Consider the following 17182-nt stretch of genomic DNA (forward strand, 5'->3'; position numbering starts at 1 on the left):
CAGCGACACAGTGAAACGGAACGACCTGAAGCGGGATTGGATGTCTCGTGAACTCTACGAAGCAAACAAAATTGAAGGAGGAGGAGGAGGAAAGGTTCAAGTAGGAAGTCCCTGTGGAAGAAAAAAAAAAGAAGAAGAGGAAAGAAAAAACCCAGAGCTCTCCATCCTCCACCCCTCCCTCCCTCGTGACACCATACCGGCTGCGACAGCTCGCTTTATCGCGGCCCAGAGTAAGAGAGCTTTCGGACGACTCAGGTGGTTGGCCGTGACACGCCAATGACGAAGCTCTCGCCTCGGCAGGGGGGTCCGATCTGCGATAGCGAAGCGGGACCCTTTTTTTTTGGCGGTAGCTTTTTCTTATCCGGCCAATTATCTTACTTTGCACGGATTCGAGCTTCCCCTTGCGAGCAGTGATCTACCCCAGTTTTGGAGGAACGCTGACACGGGGGTGGCCAGTCGGCAGGTCGGCTGTCGGGGGCTTGATCCGGTCTCAGCAGGTTCAATTGCTCCGCATTGCGGTGGCGCTGCCCCAAGCAAAAAAAGTCGGATGGGCATTCCGACCCGATGGTGTCCTGGTGCTGGTAACAGCTCATATTATCACGGCCGATTTCGCTCCTGTTGACTGATTCATAGGAAAGGTAAAACTAGACAAAACAGAAAGTAAGAGTCGAGGTATCTCTGATGGTGCTGGAACAGGGTCCAACCTTCCAATAAACACACGGCCAAGACATGAAATGGTGCTCGTCTCAACTCATTACCGTGCACCTGATCCCGTCCTTTTCATCTCTCCCCTTCTTGTGCACATGGGTATAACAACTCCTGACCGCACACCTACCTAACGCGCCGTCATGCCCAGCTCTTCCACTAATGACTCCGGGGCCGGCTCCTCGAGGATGTCTCGGCAGAGTGCTCCTGTTGCGGGAACGGCGCCGCCGGCGTCACAGGCCGGGTGTAGTGCAGCAACGGCACGGTGAGGCCGTACCCGTCCGTCTTGCCTTCCTTGTCGTGCTGGTCGATTTCGACGCGGATAACAATGTCGAGACTGCCGTCGTTGAGTCGGCCATGTGCAGCCGACGCTGCTCGGTGCAGCGTACCCGCGTCCACCTCGCCGGGGTGCAAAAAGTCGTGGCCGCCCTTGCCGGAGAAATTGGTCCGGACCGAGCCGTTGGTCGTGCCGTTTGTCCCGTCATTCTCGGGCTCCGCGTTGACGGCCGGGTTGTTGGGCGAGTTCTCCGTGAGAATCGCAAAGTTGCGGCTGGGCATTGTGACCTTGTTGAAACCGGGCGTCTTGTTCGAATCGCCAGGGTTCTTGTTGAAGAAGGTGAGCAGCGTCTCGTCCGTGTCGTGGTTCAGATGATGGATCTTGTTGCGCTTGGCCAGCAGGTTCGCGACAGCCGTTGGAGGAGGCTTGTTGACAATGGCGGACGACACAACATTGGCCATGTAGCGGTGGTCATTATCCGTCGCAATACCCAGCTTGGGATGGGAGTAGAAGCGACCTAGCGCAGCAAGATGAACGTCTCCGCCAAGGATGGTGATGCGGACGGAGAACTCGGCCGCGATCTTCTGCAGCCGCTCGACAAGCGCCTGGCGCTCCCTCTTGTGCGTCCTTGCCGTGTAGTGGTCGTCGAGATCGTCGAGCAAGTCAATGCTGCCATCAAACTGATTGAACAGACCGCCAGCTGGAGGAGGAGTTAGCCACTTGTATTCTTGAAACAAGCACAGCTTTCAGACTTACCAACACCGAATCGCTTGTTCAGAAGCCTGACAGGGCCCATGAGGGGACTTCTGAACACGGTTTCCAGCCAGGTCAAGCGCTTTTCACGTTAGCTTCAGCGCGTCTTGCAATCGAAATCCCTCGACTCACAGGATACGCGATCGGGATACCAAGCAGCAGAATCAAGTGCTTAAAGGGCTGGCCCGCGTCGGCCGCAGCCTGCAGCTCCTGTCTCGTGCGTTCAAAGATCTGGTCGTACGTTTCGGGGTAGTTAATTTGATGACGAGTACGCTATTCTTGTCAGTGAACCCGCATTTGTCAGGCGACCCAGGACTCTTCATACCTCAGTTCTGGCATCAATGCCCACCATCGCCACTCGCGCACCGAGCTTGCAGAAGATGTTGTGGGAGTGCTCGGCAACGTACGGCTAGTCTATGCGTCAGCTTCGTAAGGTCCAGGCAGCCGCGAGTCCGACTTACACCGTGCTTTGAGCCAACAATGTAACAATCGTCCGTCTTGCTGGGGGCCACAAACGTATCCATCAGCTGGTTGGGGTCTTCGCCTTGGCCAGGGCCAGACAAGGACTCTCCGTGATCTGCCATCGTTAGCAACGAAATCCCGTCTGCAGCTTTGCAGTTGACGTACCAGTTGTGTAAGTGGACGGCGGAGGGGGCAGGTGGTGCTGAAACAGCATGTAGTACTTGTGAGCGGTGCCTCCAATGCCCCGGAAGACGTCGCACTTCATGAACTCGTCGACGTAGGAGCCGAAGCCGTCAATGATGTCATGGTCATCCCAAATGTTCACCTGGGGGATGGTACCATTCATGCCGGCGAACGGCTCCCTCGAATACCACTTGATGTAGTTCTTCAGGTAGTAGTCGTCGCAAGCCTGGCGCAGCTTCTCGGGGAAGGGGTAGTGTCGCCTCTTGGTCGGGTTGGAGATATCTGTCCACGCGCGTAACGGGCCCGAAACACGGATGCCGTCGTTGTAGATCTGATCGCCTCCGCCAATCCTGAACAACCTAGTCAGCATCTTGCCATTCACACACCCCCTTTGATTGATAACAGGTCACTATACGTACATGACATGAAAAGGCTTCTCGCGGTGGCGTCTAGTGACATCGTTCCACAGGGCAAGGCCACTGTAGGCCTCCTCGTCGGTACCGACGCTGAAGCCGTTGCACGAGTGGAACATCATCCTCATGGACTCGTTTGTGGCAGGGACCCAGAAGTGATTGCGTTGAGGCTTCGTCTGGCTTGTGAAGCGCACGTCGTCGAACCAGTACTCCCACTTGCCCTCCTCGTGGTCCATCTCGACGTGCACGTCAAAGGCCCAAAATGTGTTGCGAGGGTCCGAATACAGGCACTCGCCTTTGACTTGTGTGCTGTCGCTGTACGACACGTAGCCCTCGAGCGCATGCGCACCGTCCGTCGTACCGACCCCGTTCGTACCATTGGTGGCGGGCGTCTCGTGGTACTGGCGTCCGTCGCTGGCGAGCTCGCGACGGAGGTTCATGGTGGGAACAAAGTTCTGCGTCTTGCCGCCGCCAGAGACGACAATGAGAGCGCTGCCACGCCAGAGCGTGCCCTCAGTGCGGCGGTAGTTGAGAAGCGGGCCGCAGACGACTTCACGGCCGTCAGAAACGCCTGCGTTTTCGACACCGTCCACATGGGCATCCTGGCGGGGCTCAATCTCCTCTTTGGCCTCGGCGGCGCCAATCATGATAGGCTTGAAGTTCCCTGCGCGGTGCTCGGCGGTCGTGGGGCGCTCAGGTTCGACGCGATCCTTGTTGAGGAAGCTGGCGAGATCGCTGGTGTTGCCGTGCGTCTCCTGCGCGTGGCGGGGCACAGCTTGGCCGGCGTGGCGTAGAAAGGCAGGGCTCTCCTGGTGGCGCCATCTGCTGGCAGAGGCGTAGGGATTCTTCTCGACATCGTCAAGCTTCTCGGCGTTGGAGGCCATGGCGAAGCAAGTATTGGTGAAGAGTGTGAGTCGGGAATTTTGGGTGGACTCGGAATGGACTCAATGACGTTATGCAGCTGTTTTAGCGCAACGAGACAACGCGTCTTGGGCTGGCCGGCCGGCTGACAGGGCTGACCACAACGAAGACCCCGACAGAATGACGCGCCGCGTCTGGTTTGCGCTGCGCTATGGGCGGGTGAAAGCTGCGAAAGCAACTCGAAGCTCGGAAAAAGATGTATCACAAATCTCGAGGACTGTTGAAGGAGAGACAAGGTTGCCAGCAAAAGAGGTTTGGGAGGAGGAAAAGGGGAGACCGGGAAAAGAGACGAGGAAAACAATTGGGCAAGCCAGCCAGCCAGAAAGATGGATGGTCAAGCTGCGAACCACCGAAACCAGGTCGTCGACACTCAGATTCGGCGGGGGAGCTAGAGCTAGTGAGCTAACAAGCTTGGGGTGGTTGCTACCAGGCTTGCCAGGGACGGAAGCTGGGTGGAAGCTCGTTGCTGGGGGCGGACGGGCTGAGAACGTGGAATTGCGACGACAGGGATTCGTCGTCGTCAGATTGCTCAGATTGCGAGGCAGCCCAGAGGGGTCAGACGGAAAGGCAAGGGTGGGGACCATCAGGCGTCTCTTGCTCGACGCTGCTGCTACGGCTGCTGCTGATGGTGCCGTCAGCCCGCGCCCAGAAGCCAGCGGCGCTCCTCAATCCAAGCTTCTGACCCGTGATGCTTGCTGGCAGCCAAGAGACATCGTCAGAGAGGACCAGGTGTTCGCCCTTGGCGCATCGTTGGCGAGGGGTAGACTGCCAGGGTGGCGAAGGATGGACGGCCAGGCCAGATCGCTAGCTTTCATTCGCTTGGCGACGATGATGTCGTCTTCAGCTACGGGGCGGCCCATGATGAAGGAAGAAGATCTGGCTGATGCTATTCACTACGAATGATGAAGGCCACGCAACACACGAACCGCAGCATGCAGGACACGACGGCAGGCGCGTTGGGCTGAGGCGTCACTGCCGGCGGAGGTGCAGGACGTGTGTGCCAGGGAAGTAACGACCTCGACGACCTACCAACTTTCCACTACGAAAACAGCATCCCGAGGCAAGTGCGAAAGCCAAGAGCCGCGGGCGCCTGCGCATCTTGAAACGGAGGGCGCCCGACATCCTTGCACGCGGCTCGTTTAGGCGTCTCCACCGGGACCCACGAGGCTATTAGCGTCCATCCCACCACTCCCCACCGTCATCGATCGGACGATGGTCGACATGCAGTCACGCAATACAATTTCAGTGACAAGCGATACGGCTTTCTTTTCTTTGACTTGCTGTTCTTGAAGACTTATTGAATGCTGCGTCCGCCATCTCACCAGTTTCAGGTCCAATTGAGTCACCAGAGTAGCGTGAGGCAGCACAAACGCGCCGACGCAACAACCCTGCCCAGAATCATGTGCATCTGTATCAACATCGTGCGTAGTGAGCAGCAAGGTTCTCTCCATAGCGAGTAACATCATCACCCCAGGCCCGCCTCTCGCCTCGTACTAGCCAGTAAGCGCACCTACGCCTCGTCCTCAGCGTCCGTATCAGGGTCCCACTCCGGCGGCGGGCGCCGAAACTTGGACCCCTCATGGCCGTGGCATCCAAGGGTTCCGTTATGGTTGTAAAGGACCTTGTCGAGGTCAATCTTGGTCTTGCGCGTGCCGCCTTTCTCGTCAGCCCTGTGGCACCGACAGGCGAGGTACTGCGTGCCGTCCTTGTAGCTGTTGGTGAGCTTGCACTTTTCGCAGCTGCCGTGGAACCTGCCGCTGTTTCCAACCGTCAGCATGGCGCTTGCATTCTGTCTGTCTGCCGCTTTTCCCCGGGGAAAGGAGGAACGGATGAGAGGCTTACTTCTCGGAGGCGACGAGGGTGCCACCGTTGTTGCCGACGCATTTGCTGAGATCAATCCTGTGATGGTGGTCAGCTGCGTGAGCCAGCACACGCACAGAGAGAGAGTAGCAGGAAAACGATGAGTCGGGTTAGAAAGGGCGAAGAAGGAGGAGCCTTACTGGGTCCAGTCATAGTCGAAGATCTCCGTCTTGTCGTTGTTGCAGTAGGTGCCGAGGATGCGGTTGTTGCGAAACTTGCAGGCGTCCCACACACACGTCTTGACGAAGCTGCCGTCGCTGGCGCCGGCGCTACTGCCAACCCAAGCGAGGACGACCATGGCGGCGAAGACGACGCGCGCGTTGGGGGCCATGTTGCTGGTGTTGCTACTGTTGAATGGGCTCGTTAGAGATGGACCAGGCGGTTCTGCTTCGTGAGGCTGTTGAAAGATCCAGAATGCAGACTGTTGTGCTTATTCGTGTTGGTGAAGTGGGCGGCGGAAGAAATTGGAAAGTCAGGTTGACTCCTCGCAACACTTGCACCAAGCATTCGGAACGTGCCTGCGCTGGACTTCCGGTGAATCACAGGTATTAAATTGGAAAGAGCACGAACGAAGTACGTGACGCAGGCTTGATTAACGAATGCGCCGTCCTCTGGATGCACTAGCCGTCTTATCCTGAGCCCTCCAAACCGCCAACAATCTTCCTGCAATCGAGGTTTGCGACTTTAGAATAGGTGCACGCCGAAATCAACCAATTTGCACCCTGGGATGGGCTTAGCAAAGTCTATACACTTACTGCAGTTGCCAGACCCATGGGCGCTCTCTTCTGAAAAGCAAGCACAATGACGCAAGAGCAAGTTGAAGCAAGTGAAGTTCAAAATATTGCAAATACTACGCTAAATGTTTGCTATGCATCCCACAAACGCCTCAACACACAATATGACAATGTTCACGCTGCAGCAGACTTCTCCTTGAGCTCCGGGCTCCCGGGTGTCTCAGCAACACCACGTCCTTCCTCACCCTCTACGGCCTTTCCCTTTCCCTGTCCCTGACGGAAGTACCCGTGAATCTCAGGCGACCAGTCGCCTTCACCGGCAGCCTCCTCTTCACCTCCAGCCTTCTCGCCGTTGCCGCCGCGCTGCTCCTCTTCCCACTCGGTCCTCAGATCACGGATCTGCGACTTGAGGTCCAGGTCGGGGTTGTATTCCTTGCCGGCGCCGCGCATCCTCTCCCAAGCCGAGAGATGCACAGGGTGCACGGCGACGCCGTGGTATTCCTTCTCGCGACCCTGGATAATGTACATCCACCGCCTCTCCTGCTCGCGCAGGTCGAGGCCCGTCGTGTCGGGTAGGAAGCCCCAGGTAAGCAGCATGCCGGCGAGGCCAAACCAGGGCACGACGTGGAACTTGGTCGGCGTGTCGATGTAATTGTACAGGACACTTGCGAGGAGAGCACCGGCCTTGCCGATGCAGGCGGAGAAGCCGTGGGCCGAAGCGCGGACGGGCGTGGGGAACACTTCACCGGCCACGAGGAATGTGACGCTGTTGGGGCCGAACTGGTTGAAGAAGGAGGAGAGGAAGTACATGGCCTGGAAGGCGTGGATGCCGGCGGGGGAGGTGTAGTAGTCGTAGTTGAACGCAGGAATGACGAACATGATGAAGCACATGAAGAAGCCGACCTGCTGCATCGTCTTGCGGCCGTAAAGCTTGTTGTCGATGAGGAGACTGGCGAGGTAGTATCCCGCAAGGGAGACAACAACATTGATGAGGTTCCAAGTCCACTTCTCCATCAGACTGTTGGGGTTGGAGGAGATGACCGAGATGAACTGGCCCTGGAAGAGCTTGTTGCCGTAGAAGAAGACATCGTGCAGAACCAGGTACCGGCGGTGGCGAGCAGGCGGCCGCCAAAGTTGCTGCAACAGGCGCGCAGCGCGGTGACGTCGTAGCCGGTGACGGAGACGCCGGCACGCTGCTTCGCGAGGGCGAGCTGGCGGTTGGCACGGGGCATCTTCCAGGTACGGTAGTAGACGAGCCACAGGGTGCCGATGGCGGGCAAGGCAAAGGAGATGCGGAAGGTGAACTGGGCGGCCGACTCGGAGTAGGGCCCGGCGCCCTTGCCCTCGTTGAAGATGGCGAGAAGGGCAATGAGGACAACCTGGTTGAAGAACTGACCCCAGCCCTGCATGAGGAAGGCCATGGTGACGCGACGGCCGCGATGGAGACGATCCTCACGCGTTGAGAGACGGCCAGCGGCGACGGCAGACTCCATGGAAGAGGTGGCGGTGATGGGGTATTCGCCCCCGACGCCGAGGCCGTAGAAGAAGAGAGACCAGGCGTAGAAGATGACCCAACCCTGCAGCGTGGCGGCCCAGGAGCCTGTGAGCATGAGAAGACCGACAAACATGATGAGAGCGTCCTGAATGAGACCCCATCGACGGCCGATCCAGTCTCCGATAATCTGCGAGCCAGCGTTAGCATTGGAGAGGACCTCGAAGTACAAGAGGATTCAACTTACACCAACGACGACCTGACCGATCATGATACCGACAATCTCGAGATAGGTGACCGAGGCGACCCAGTTGCTGGCGCACGCCGTTCCAGACGAACCCCAGCACTCGGGCCACACGGCGTGGAAGAGCGGCTCCAAGTTTCCAATGGAGAACAGGACGTAACCCTCAAGACCGAGACCGGCGCCGGGCAGGATGGCGTTGCGGAAGTACCAGCCCACGGGCGAGAGGGGATCCTTCTTCATCATTTGGCCGGTGGCTTTGAGCTCGCTGGCGGCCTCCTCGCGATCGACCTTGGTCACGAAAGCGATGCGCTGACGGAGGGGCAAATCGGCCCAGTAGACGCCCTCGGGCGTGTAAGAATCATCGGGGCGGGTGATGTGGGCGAAGATGCGGCGCTCGTGTTCGGTGGTGTGTTCGCGGGGGAAATCATCGTGTTCGTCACCCGTCTCAGGGCCGTGAGGGACGGGGATCTCGCCGATACGAGGATCGTGGTGTTCCTGGTGGCGGAGGAGTTCAGCCATGGCGGGCTGCCCGTGTAGTGGACGTTGGCTGTGGGCCTGGAGAACCGTTTCGACGTTGCAACGGTGCGGTGGGTGCTAGGTTGTGGCAAGGAGGAGGATGGTGAAGAAGAAGGAAAAGTAGTGGCGTCAATGGCTTGCAGAAGCCAGGGAGCACTACGAACGAGGAGGCAACGGTTGAGGGAGGGAGGGAGACGAGAGAGGGGAGGGGGAAGAGCGTGAGAAAAGAAGGGAGTAGACACCCGAGAGCAGAGGGCAGGATCAAAGGGTGACTTAACCTTCTTGAGATGTTCCTGGGGAAAGCAAAAGTCGCTTTCAGCAGCCAGCTCCTGCTTTTCCAGCTTTGACACGATTTTATGACCTTTTGGGCCCAGGCAGTCCGCCCCCCGCCGCCATCAGAGGGGCGTGCGCGCCATCTGGCCATCTCCCCACTCTCTCTCTCTCATGGATCTAGGAAGGTGGGTGGGCAAAAAAAAAAAAATAGAATAGAGATGGCCCAGCCCGTCCAGGGTCCATCCGGCGGCACCTCTGCTCCAGAGAGACATACTCACACACACAATAAGAACTAGCCTGGGCGAACATCCCAACCAGACGGCCGGGGACGTGTAGATTGAGCACGCTGTCGCGGTAGTGGACCGGCGATTGGCAGACGAAGATCCAGGTTGAGAGACAAGGCTACCTGACCCTGGATTAGCACTGTTGGTGCTGCACAAAACCGGCTGACGAGTTTGGGTACAAGTAGAGACCAGTCGGCAGCGCGGCGAGTAAGGTCCTTCACTTGAGGCCGGCGATTGCCCCACTTGGGCGAAAGAAGAACCGACTTCCGCTTTACCGCGTGAAATCAAGGGACGAGTGAAGACGAAAAAAAATAGATGGGCACTTTTACTTACCTTCCTCAGGGCCAGAGACGGGCCAGAGACACAAGCAAAGAAAGGACCACCATTCCACACCCCCCAATTGAGTTCCTCGTACGTCACTCCGCCCCGCCGCCGCTCGTTGGTCGCGTGCCGTCTTTCCCAGAACAATCCACACAGCATCCCAGATCCCACCCTCGTGCGTCCTGGCCCCTCCCCCATCGGCCGAGAGCGACGTCGACTCAAGCTTTTATCTCCGGCTGCAGAGGTCATCAGATTGGCCAATCATGTTGCCGAAACAAGAAACGTGCTCGATCCATTGCCTGTCAGTGAACCCGCTCCATCCGCCTTGCATCTTGTCGGTCGTCTTTCCTCGGCCCAAGTAATACGACAAGGGGGTAAAAACGCGTCGACAGAAGACGCCGAATCTGCCATGCAGCTTTCTGTTCTGCTCCCGCCCACATGCCAAGAAGGCCAAGCCGGGAATCCGCATGACGCCTTGGCATCGACAGGCCGCTGCCGATCAGGGCTGATGCCCCCTCCTTCTCGGAATGAGGCCGCGCTGCGCCACACCATCTGAATTCACCAGTCACACCCGCTCCATTCTGCTGCGCTGCTGCCCTTCCACCACGCGCGTCGGTAGCATTCAATTCACCGACATCATCAGCAGTGAGTCAAAAGGGGTTCAATTTTGTGACTCCTTCAAGCCTTTTCTTTCCGTGCACCGTGGAATGATCAGCACGTGGCCCCCCAGAAACCTTGCTGGCACTGCTTCCGCTTGTCCCAACTGTCTGACGATGACCCACCCTATGGTCGGATCAAACCGCCTGCGCCTCCGTTCCTCTTTCTCCCAAGTATACACAAAGAACAAATGAAATCCCTAAGAACGACCGAGCGTGGTCTTGTTGAAGATATGTGTAGTGTTGTTGTTTGCTAGAGTACGAGTGTCCATAACGAATGATGTGCAGAGGAATCGTACTCGAGAGTGGCGCTTGATTGTTGGCTTCCAGAGTCGAAGGTTTTTTTTGTTTTCGGTTGCATCTCCACGTTGCTTGGCTTGGATCGCAAATATCAAACGGAAAGAAGAGAAGAGAGGGTGAAACAGAGAAAAAAAAACCGAGATAAAAAGATGAAGAGACACAAAAAGAAGAAGAACGATCCTCCCCTCACCCGTCTCAGAGAACGCCTTTCACATGTCGTTCTCGCGGGGCCACAAACCATGCGAGCTGATTGCAGTCTGCCTCGCGCCGGTTCGTCTGCCCACCCCTAAACGCCTCGCTTGGAAACATGGAAATAGGGAAAGAAAAACAAAAGAAAGAAAAAGTGTACAGATTCAGCAGTCTGTCCGCCAGAGCTGCCCTCACGCAGTCAACCGGTGCCCGCTCGCCATTCGACATGATTTTTATCCCATGAGTGGTCCCGTCTTTTCTGTCGGCCGTGGTGTTGGCTCGCCTTCTTCCCCGCTGGACCCACGTTGCACAGCGTTTGGCCGCGGCGTCTCGTCAATCCCAGGCGGCGTAGTGCTACCTGCCAACCCTGCCGTGTTGGGTGGCGTTGTCTGCGACGTCAAACCCGGCACCGCGTCGAGCGGCGGACCTGCCAGCTCCTTGGATGGTGTCACCACCTGTGTGATTGGTTCTGGGAGACTCTCTGACCCCAGCGCAACGCTATCGTGGCTGTCGGCGCGCATCATCTCGATTCCAAGCTTCGAACTCGGTAGCAGCGGCTTGACTCGGAAGGGCTTACTTTCGCGCGCAAGACCCAGCTCGTCGTCTTCATCGTCCGCCGAGTCGGTCCCTTCAGTTGTGCGCTTATCGACTCCCTCCTTTTTGACTCTTGGCTTCTCGCCCAGTCGTTGCGGCGGCACGGGCTTCAAGGATTGTTCGATTTGAGCGGGTGCCGAATGCTGCGTGAGCAAGTGCGGATGAGCCTTGTGAGACTCATTGGCTGTGAGGAGCTCCTCTTCGCGAATGCCCAGGCCCCCGCCATCCCATTCACCTGTAGCCTTGCGACTGATGACAACGGGAACCTCATCGGTGATCACCGACTCCGAGTCTCCAAACATACTGGAACTGATCGAGTCTTCCCGGCTTGAGGTGACCACACTACTGCCCGGTTGACCTGCGAACAGGGACGAGCTCGATGTTGGGCTGTCGTCGAAGCGCGAGTTGGCTCTGCGCAGGCCCGATGGTGCAGGGTGAGGCAGGAGTAGAGGCTGGCTCTGACCTGGTGACTGGGGCTTCCATCGGCAGAGATTCTTCAACACCTCCGACAGTTTTGAGCTTGAGATCGGCTTCTCGATCAGCGAGTCGAAATAGTGCGGTGCCTGCAACTCCTTCAGATACGCTGTAATAGCGACAATAGGGGTGTGTGAGTTCGTATTCTTCGTCTCTCGAATCATCCGTGCAACATCTGCGCCGTTGATTTGTGGCAATCGGTACTCGAGGAAGATGATGTCAAACTTGATATCACTCATCGAGTAACGTACTGCTTCAGATCCGTTAGAGACTGAAATGGTGCGGCAACGCAACTTTTCCAAGAGTTTCTCCATGACCATGCGTGAGACTGGGTGATCTTCACAAATCAGCACGTCCAGTGGCCTGAACATCGGGCCGTCATCAAAGGCAATCTGTGAGAGGCGACGGGAACTTTGCCTACGGCGCTGTACACGCAACAGAGCACTGTGCTTTTCACCCTCATTGTCGGAGGATGACGGTGACATGTCGAAGACTTGACTGCGCCTGTTGCGATGGTGTGAGAGCACGTCGGATGTGATCGGGCTGCCCTCCTGCGATTGAGAGCCAACGGTCAAGGAGCGGGATCGTCCAGTAGATGAAGAGCTCAATTGTCTCGGCGTTGCCATCAACTTTTGCGGGGACAATGCCAATGGGGGAGGCGCCTGGCCCCGACCCTTCACAGGTGATGCTGATAAAGACGTTGCAGCCTTCTGCAGGCTTGGAGGCACCCTGGGGATGTCGATCGCCCCGTTGCACTGAGGTGAAGTGATCGATTGCTGCGAGAGGCCGGAGGATGTACTCGATGCCTTGCGTCGTCCTTCCCCTTGTTGTCCAGTCACAAAGGACACCAAGAGCGGCGAGGATGGCTGAGACGCTCGGCTGGGCGACGAGTTGGCCACGCTCAGTCCAGAGGGCGATTGTGGCCTGGCTTTGGCGTTCGAAATTGTTCTCTGCACAGGCATTGACATGACCGGGCTGCCCTCCAAGCCTGTCGAACCTCCGGGCGAGGTAACGCTACCCCCCGGGCTAGTAGAGGGTTTGTTTTGCGAGGCCAAGGCTTCGGCGCGCAGCTTCTGGATGACGTCCTTGTTGGCCTTCTCCAAAACCGGCAAGTTCTTGAAGGCGAACGAGCCGAAATCATCCGCCACAACCGGTTCGCTGAGGCGTCGGGTCTTCAGATCTCGAACGTGAGGTGGTATGTGAAGGGGCATAAGTCCACGTTTTATCGAGTTGACCTGTGATCGCACGCGGGATAGAGCATCGTGAGGACGATCAGGGTAGTCCGATCCTGCTGCAGACGAAGGCGGAGAGGTTTGATCCTCCATCTCCTCTGCGAATGACTGCAGAACAGCACCGCGAGCGTCGAAGTACTCCGTGTCTTCTGGGTCCTCAGTTTGTGGCACAAACTGAGCCTCATCCTCAACCAAGGTGTCCCAGTTGATGCCGTTGAACCAAGGGTGGCTCCGGATCTCCTCACCACCGGACTGGAATTTGTCCTCCAAATTAGATCCAAGTCTCTTAGAGGGCTCCATACAGAGCAGCTTGTTAATAAGATCCTTAGCCTCGTCCGATATCTCGCATTCCGTCTCGTCTGGCCATTGTATCTTGCGTGCCAGAATATTCTCAAATACGTGCTCAGCCTCACCAGCATGGAAGGGCGGAAATCCGTACATGAATTCGAACATGATGCAGCCGACCGACCACCAGTCACTTGTTTCATCTTGCTTCTCTCCGTTGATCGTCTCAGGCGCAAGATAATCAGGCGTGCCGACGAAACGCCTGTTAGTGTCCTCTGGATCGAACAAGGCCATGGGAGGGGGCATCATGCTGTTTTGCGGAGGTGTACTCTTCTTCAAGGTATCCAGGTTTGACTGGGATTGAGATTGCAGGCTTGACTGCTTTGGAAAGGAGTTTGCCTCAGGAAAGCTTGCAGCGTCGCTGTCTGGCCGGGTATCCACCGGCGATTTGGCATACGGCATGATAGCGCTACTTGACTCTGCGTCGTTGAGCGAGAATGACTGCAACATGTTCGCGAGAGCTTCGCTGCCGCCACTGTCGCTTCGATGACTGGATACCCGGCGAGTTTCTTGCTGTGGGTTGCCGAGGCTGAAATACGATGGTTGGCCGAGGCCGAGACTGGCTCCCACGTCAGGTGTGGACTGAGGGGTCAGGTTAGGCGACGGCGAGTTCCCATGAAGGTCCAGTGAAGTCGAGCGGGAGGAGGCCATGGAAGCCGAGCGAGCAAACGGGCCCTGCTTCAAGAGGTCCGGGGTGGGGTCGCTATTTTCGCTATTGAGGGCTCGCTTCTGCCTGCCTACGAGACCCATGCGCGAAAGGCCAAAATCAGTCAGCTTGAGGTGACCTTTCTGGTCAATGAGTAGGTTGTCAGGCTTCAAATCGCGATGAATGATGTCTCGACTGTGGAGATGCTCTACGCCTAGTATGACCTCGCCCAAGTACTTCTTGGCCCAGTCCTCAGGCAAACCTCCAAGGACCTTGATCAAAGAGGCACAGTCTCCGCCGTTGAGATATTCCATCACCAGGTAGAGATAGTCTTTGCTTGAAAATGTCCAGTAGAGCTTGGCAACGAATTCGCTCTGCCCTTGCCACATGAGAATTGCGCGCTCGGCCTTGACGTTTCCGACTTGATTCTTGGCAACCATGTCTGCTTTTTTGAGCACCTTGATGGCAAAGTATTCGCCCGTCGACTTCTTCTTTGACAGATACACGCTTCCAAACGCGCCTTTGCTGATGGGCTTGATAATCTCGAAGTCTTTGATAGAGGGCGGCGCGGGTCGGGCTTGGGGAGGAGGGTTGTGAGCTCCCAAGCGAGGTGATGGAGGAGGCTTCATGGCAAACTCAGACATGGCGGCAGATGACTGGCGTCGATGATGGTGAATTGCGGCCACAGCCGGGGAGGAGAATTCGCTGCCCGGCATCATGGGGGATGCCTCAGGAGAAGCGATGCCATCATGTCCAAACACGAAGTTCCGGGGTTTGTTGATGCGGAGTGGCGATGACGGCTGCGTTGCGCGCGAGGGAGACTCCTGTCGTCGAGGCGAAGAGGTCCCTGGGAGGATGAGACTTCGACGATGATGCTGACGCGAGCTTGCCGCACGGCGAAGGTCGCCGAATTCGGATATGGGCGAGTCTGTTCGCGGTGCTTGCCGCGATGCCAGCGACGACGATCGGATGCTGCCGTCACTATCGCCAGTATCGCTCTCAAACATGATGGAGCCGCGTCTCGAGTCACGAGCTGTGGCCTTGTTGGCTAGACCGCCAAAGTTGGATTTGGGTGTAGGGCACTCCTTGGGGCTGCTCGATCTCGTGGAACCCACAAATGACACTGGCCGAGTGTAGTCGGCATTCTCGCCGAGCGATACCTGCTGAAGTGCAGCGGCCAGTGCAGACGTGTTGTCTGTGGGGTCCTGCTGGAAGAATGATGGCTCTTCGATAGCGGGCGTGATCTCCTGGTCTTCTTCCTCCGCTTCGTCCTCAGTGGAATCGCTCAGACGTCCAGAAGCGATACGAGCTGCCTTCCGCATGGCCTCATCAATGCAATCCTGCACAATGACGGCGAATTCGACCCTGATGCGTTCCGCATACTCGATGATTTTCCGGTGCCGAAAAACAGCTTCAACTTTTGCCTTGGCAGCCTTCTCCGTATCAGCGCAAAGCAGGGCCAGTCCTGTCTCCTGTTCCAGCGTGTTTGTGCTCGGCGACTGCCAGTGCATGACCTGAGAGATGCGCGATTCGGATTGCGGCGACTGCGTTCGGAGCTCCCCAGGTGCATGAGAGGACGACTCCTTGATGGCTGGCGTGCTTACTTCTATGGCCGTGTCACAAAGGTCCACCAAGAGTTCCACGATTCTGGCCTGTGGACGGCGGATGGCAAACGAGCGAGCCCTGGCATGACCAAAGCCGCCCGTGCCAGACCGGTCTCTCGACTGAGACACTGATGTGCCCGGCGACGACTGGCTCGAAGGAGGTGGTCCGATGGCCAGGCCCTTGTACTCGGCGAGGGGAAGCGACGGTTGTTCACCTGTCAAGGAGCGACTCTTCCTGGCCTCTAATGCGTCGAGGACCTTGACAATGGCATGTCGATGTTCTGTGAGGTTCTCCTGAGCCATTTGTACGTCCATCTCGGCCCTGTGCTCCTGCAAACACAGATCTGTGTGCTTCTCGAACCACCAGGGCGAGATTTGACGTTCGCATATGCGACACAAGACTGGCAGTGGTGGTGGGTGGTTCTCGGGATCTTCTACGCCAGACTCGGCGAGCTGGGTCAGGTAGCTGGCGAGGACCTCAGCCCCGGATCCCAAGCTGTCGACAATGACGGCGGGTAGGTCAATTTGGATTTCGCGGGGCGCGATCCAGGGTCGAATCATCCACATAGTCTAAACGGAAGCGGTGCATCAGTAAAAGCGTTGCCACGAATGCAAGGGGGTCGTGGTCTCACATGGCTCTCTCCTCCCGACACCACGTCGTACACCATAATGCCTTGGGCCTCCAGCTCAATGGCGTGTGCGGGGCGCTCTTCAGGCGAGCCTTGAGGATCCTGGAGGTCGTCGATCGACAACAGTCGCGACAGGGGGCCTGCATGAACGGCGAAGCGAACCCTTTGGCTGCGCGAGTCGTCGGATCTCATGGCCTCGGCAACGTCTAAGAAGACACTCTTGTTGTCACCGAGGATCAGGTCGCTGATGCTTGTGCCCGGAACAGAGGTTGCCGTGGTCCCGATGACCTCAGACCACGAGGGACTGACCCATCGTATCGTGCCGTCGAGGTTGAGGTCCATGATGACATTGAGCGTCTGCTCGGCAGCCTCCCGAAGCTCCTCTCGTTCCTCTCTGATGTCTTCGGAAAATGTCCGCTCCATGACCCCAGCCGACTGTGCTCGGAGAGAGGTCACAGCTGGCGGGGCCAACATGTTGCTGGCATCTTTGCTGTCCATTGTTGAGAGTGACCAGGTTTATTTTGCAGGGTCGTCGATACCATTGGCCGGGTCGTACCTTCTCGGCACTTCAAGGCGAAGTCACAGAAGCAGCTTCGACTTGATAGCGTGTTCGATGGTATACAGTCGGGACGCGTCCGAGGCGAGCTCTGGGTCGGTCGTCCAGTGGTTCACCCGTTCCGACGGGGATGTTGTAGCCAGAAGTCTGGCAGGCGGCCAGAACTACAGGTTGGCAAGACCCCCCGACATATCGATGAAGGGAGGGAAGTGGTCTGGCTCGAACGGGCGAGATTCTTGGACCTCACCGTGGACGACGAGGCGCGGGCTCGGGGCTCGGGTGTCGGGTGATGGGATGTGCGTGATCGGGAGTAGGCAGGTCGGAGATCAGCCGTCGTTGGGCGCGCTGCAGGTGGACGAGGAGAACGTCGTTTCTGCCTCAGTAACCGCACGATAGCAGGGATCCGAGACAGAAGACAGTCGCTGACCGGTCGGCTCGCAGCAGCAGTCGGCAAAAGAAGAAAAGAAAAAGTAAAGAATCGACGTCCTTCGTAGGGGCGGGACAAGGTGCGAATTCCGA

The 17182-nt window shown here is 57.4% G+C and overlaps 5 protein-coding genes across 5 annotated transcripts; 1 reads left to right on the plus strand and 4 right to left on the minus strand.

Moving 5' to 3' along the window:
• Positions 1-864: 864 nt before the first annotated feature.
• VDAG_03219 (uncharacterized protein) lies at positions 865-3677 on the minus strand (the record flags this gene model as incomplete). The annotated part of the gene is made up of 7 exons (XM_009657084.1): positions 865-1682; positions 1739-1817; positions 1868-2008; positions 2061-2144; positions 2197-2312; positions 2363-2730; positions 2800-3677. The coding sequence occupies 7 exons, from the start codon at positions 3675-3677 to the stop codon at positions 865-867; spliced, it is 2484 nt and encodes an 827-aa protein (XP_009655379.1).
• A 363-nt stretch (positions 3678-4040) lies between these two features.
• VDAG_03220 (uncharacterized protein) lies at positions 4041-4617 on the plus strand (the record flags this gene model as incomplete). The annotated part of the gene is made up of 2 exons (XM_009657085.1): positions 4041-4047; positions 4145-4617. The coding sequence occupies 2 exons, from the start codon at positions 4041-4043 to the stop codon at positions 4615-4617; spliced, it is 480 nt and encodes a 159-aa protein (XP_009655380.1).
• A 607-nt stretch (positions 4618-5224) lies between these two features.
• Positions 5225-5905, minus strand: VDAG_03221 (uncharacterized protein; the record flags this gene model as incomplete). The annotated part of the gene is made up of 3 exons (XM_009657086.1): positions 5225-5471; positions 5557-5613; positions 5715-5905. The coding sequence occupies 3 exons, from the start codon at positions 5903-5905 to the stop codon at positions 5225-5227; spliced, it is 495 nt and encodes a 164-aa protein (XP_009655381.1).
• Positions 5906-6482: 577 nt separating this feature from the next.
• On the minus strand, positions 6483-8563 carry VDAG_03222 (inorganic phosphate transporter; the record flags this gene model as incomplete). The annotated part of the gene is made up of 3 exons (XM_009657087.1): positions 6483-7645; positions 7705-7990; positions 8048-8563. 3 exons carry the CDS (start codon positions 8561-8563, stop codon positions 6483-6485), a joined length of 1965 nt encoding a protein of 654 aa, XP_009655382.1.
• A 2253-nt stretch (positions 8564-10816) lies between these two features.
• Positions 10817-16605, minus strand: VDAG_03223 (serine/threonine-protein kinase RIM15; the record flags this gene model as incomplete). The annotated part of the gene is made up of 2 exons (XM_009657088.1): positions 10817-16048; positions 16111-16605. 2 exons carry the CDS (start codon positions 16603-16605, stop codon positions 10817-10819), a joined length of 5727 nt encoding a protein of 1908 aa, XP_009655383.1.
• Between the last annotated feature and the right edge of the window lie 577 nt (positions 16606-17182).

This window comes from Verticillium dahliae, genomic scaffold (assembly GCF_000150675.1).
Source record: "Verticillium dahliae VdLs.17 supercont1.5 genomic scaffold, whole genome shotgun sequence".
Classification (NCBI taxonomy): domain Eukaryota; kingdom Fungi; phylum Ascomycota; class Sordariomycetes; order Glomerellales; family Plectosphaerellaceae; genus Verticillium; species Verticillium dahliae.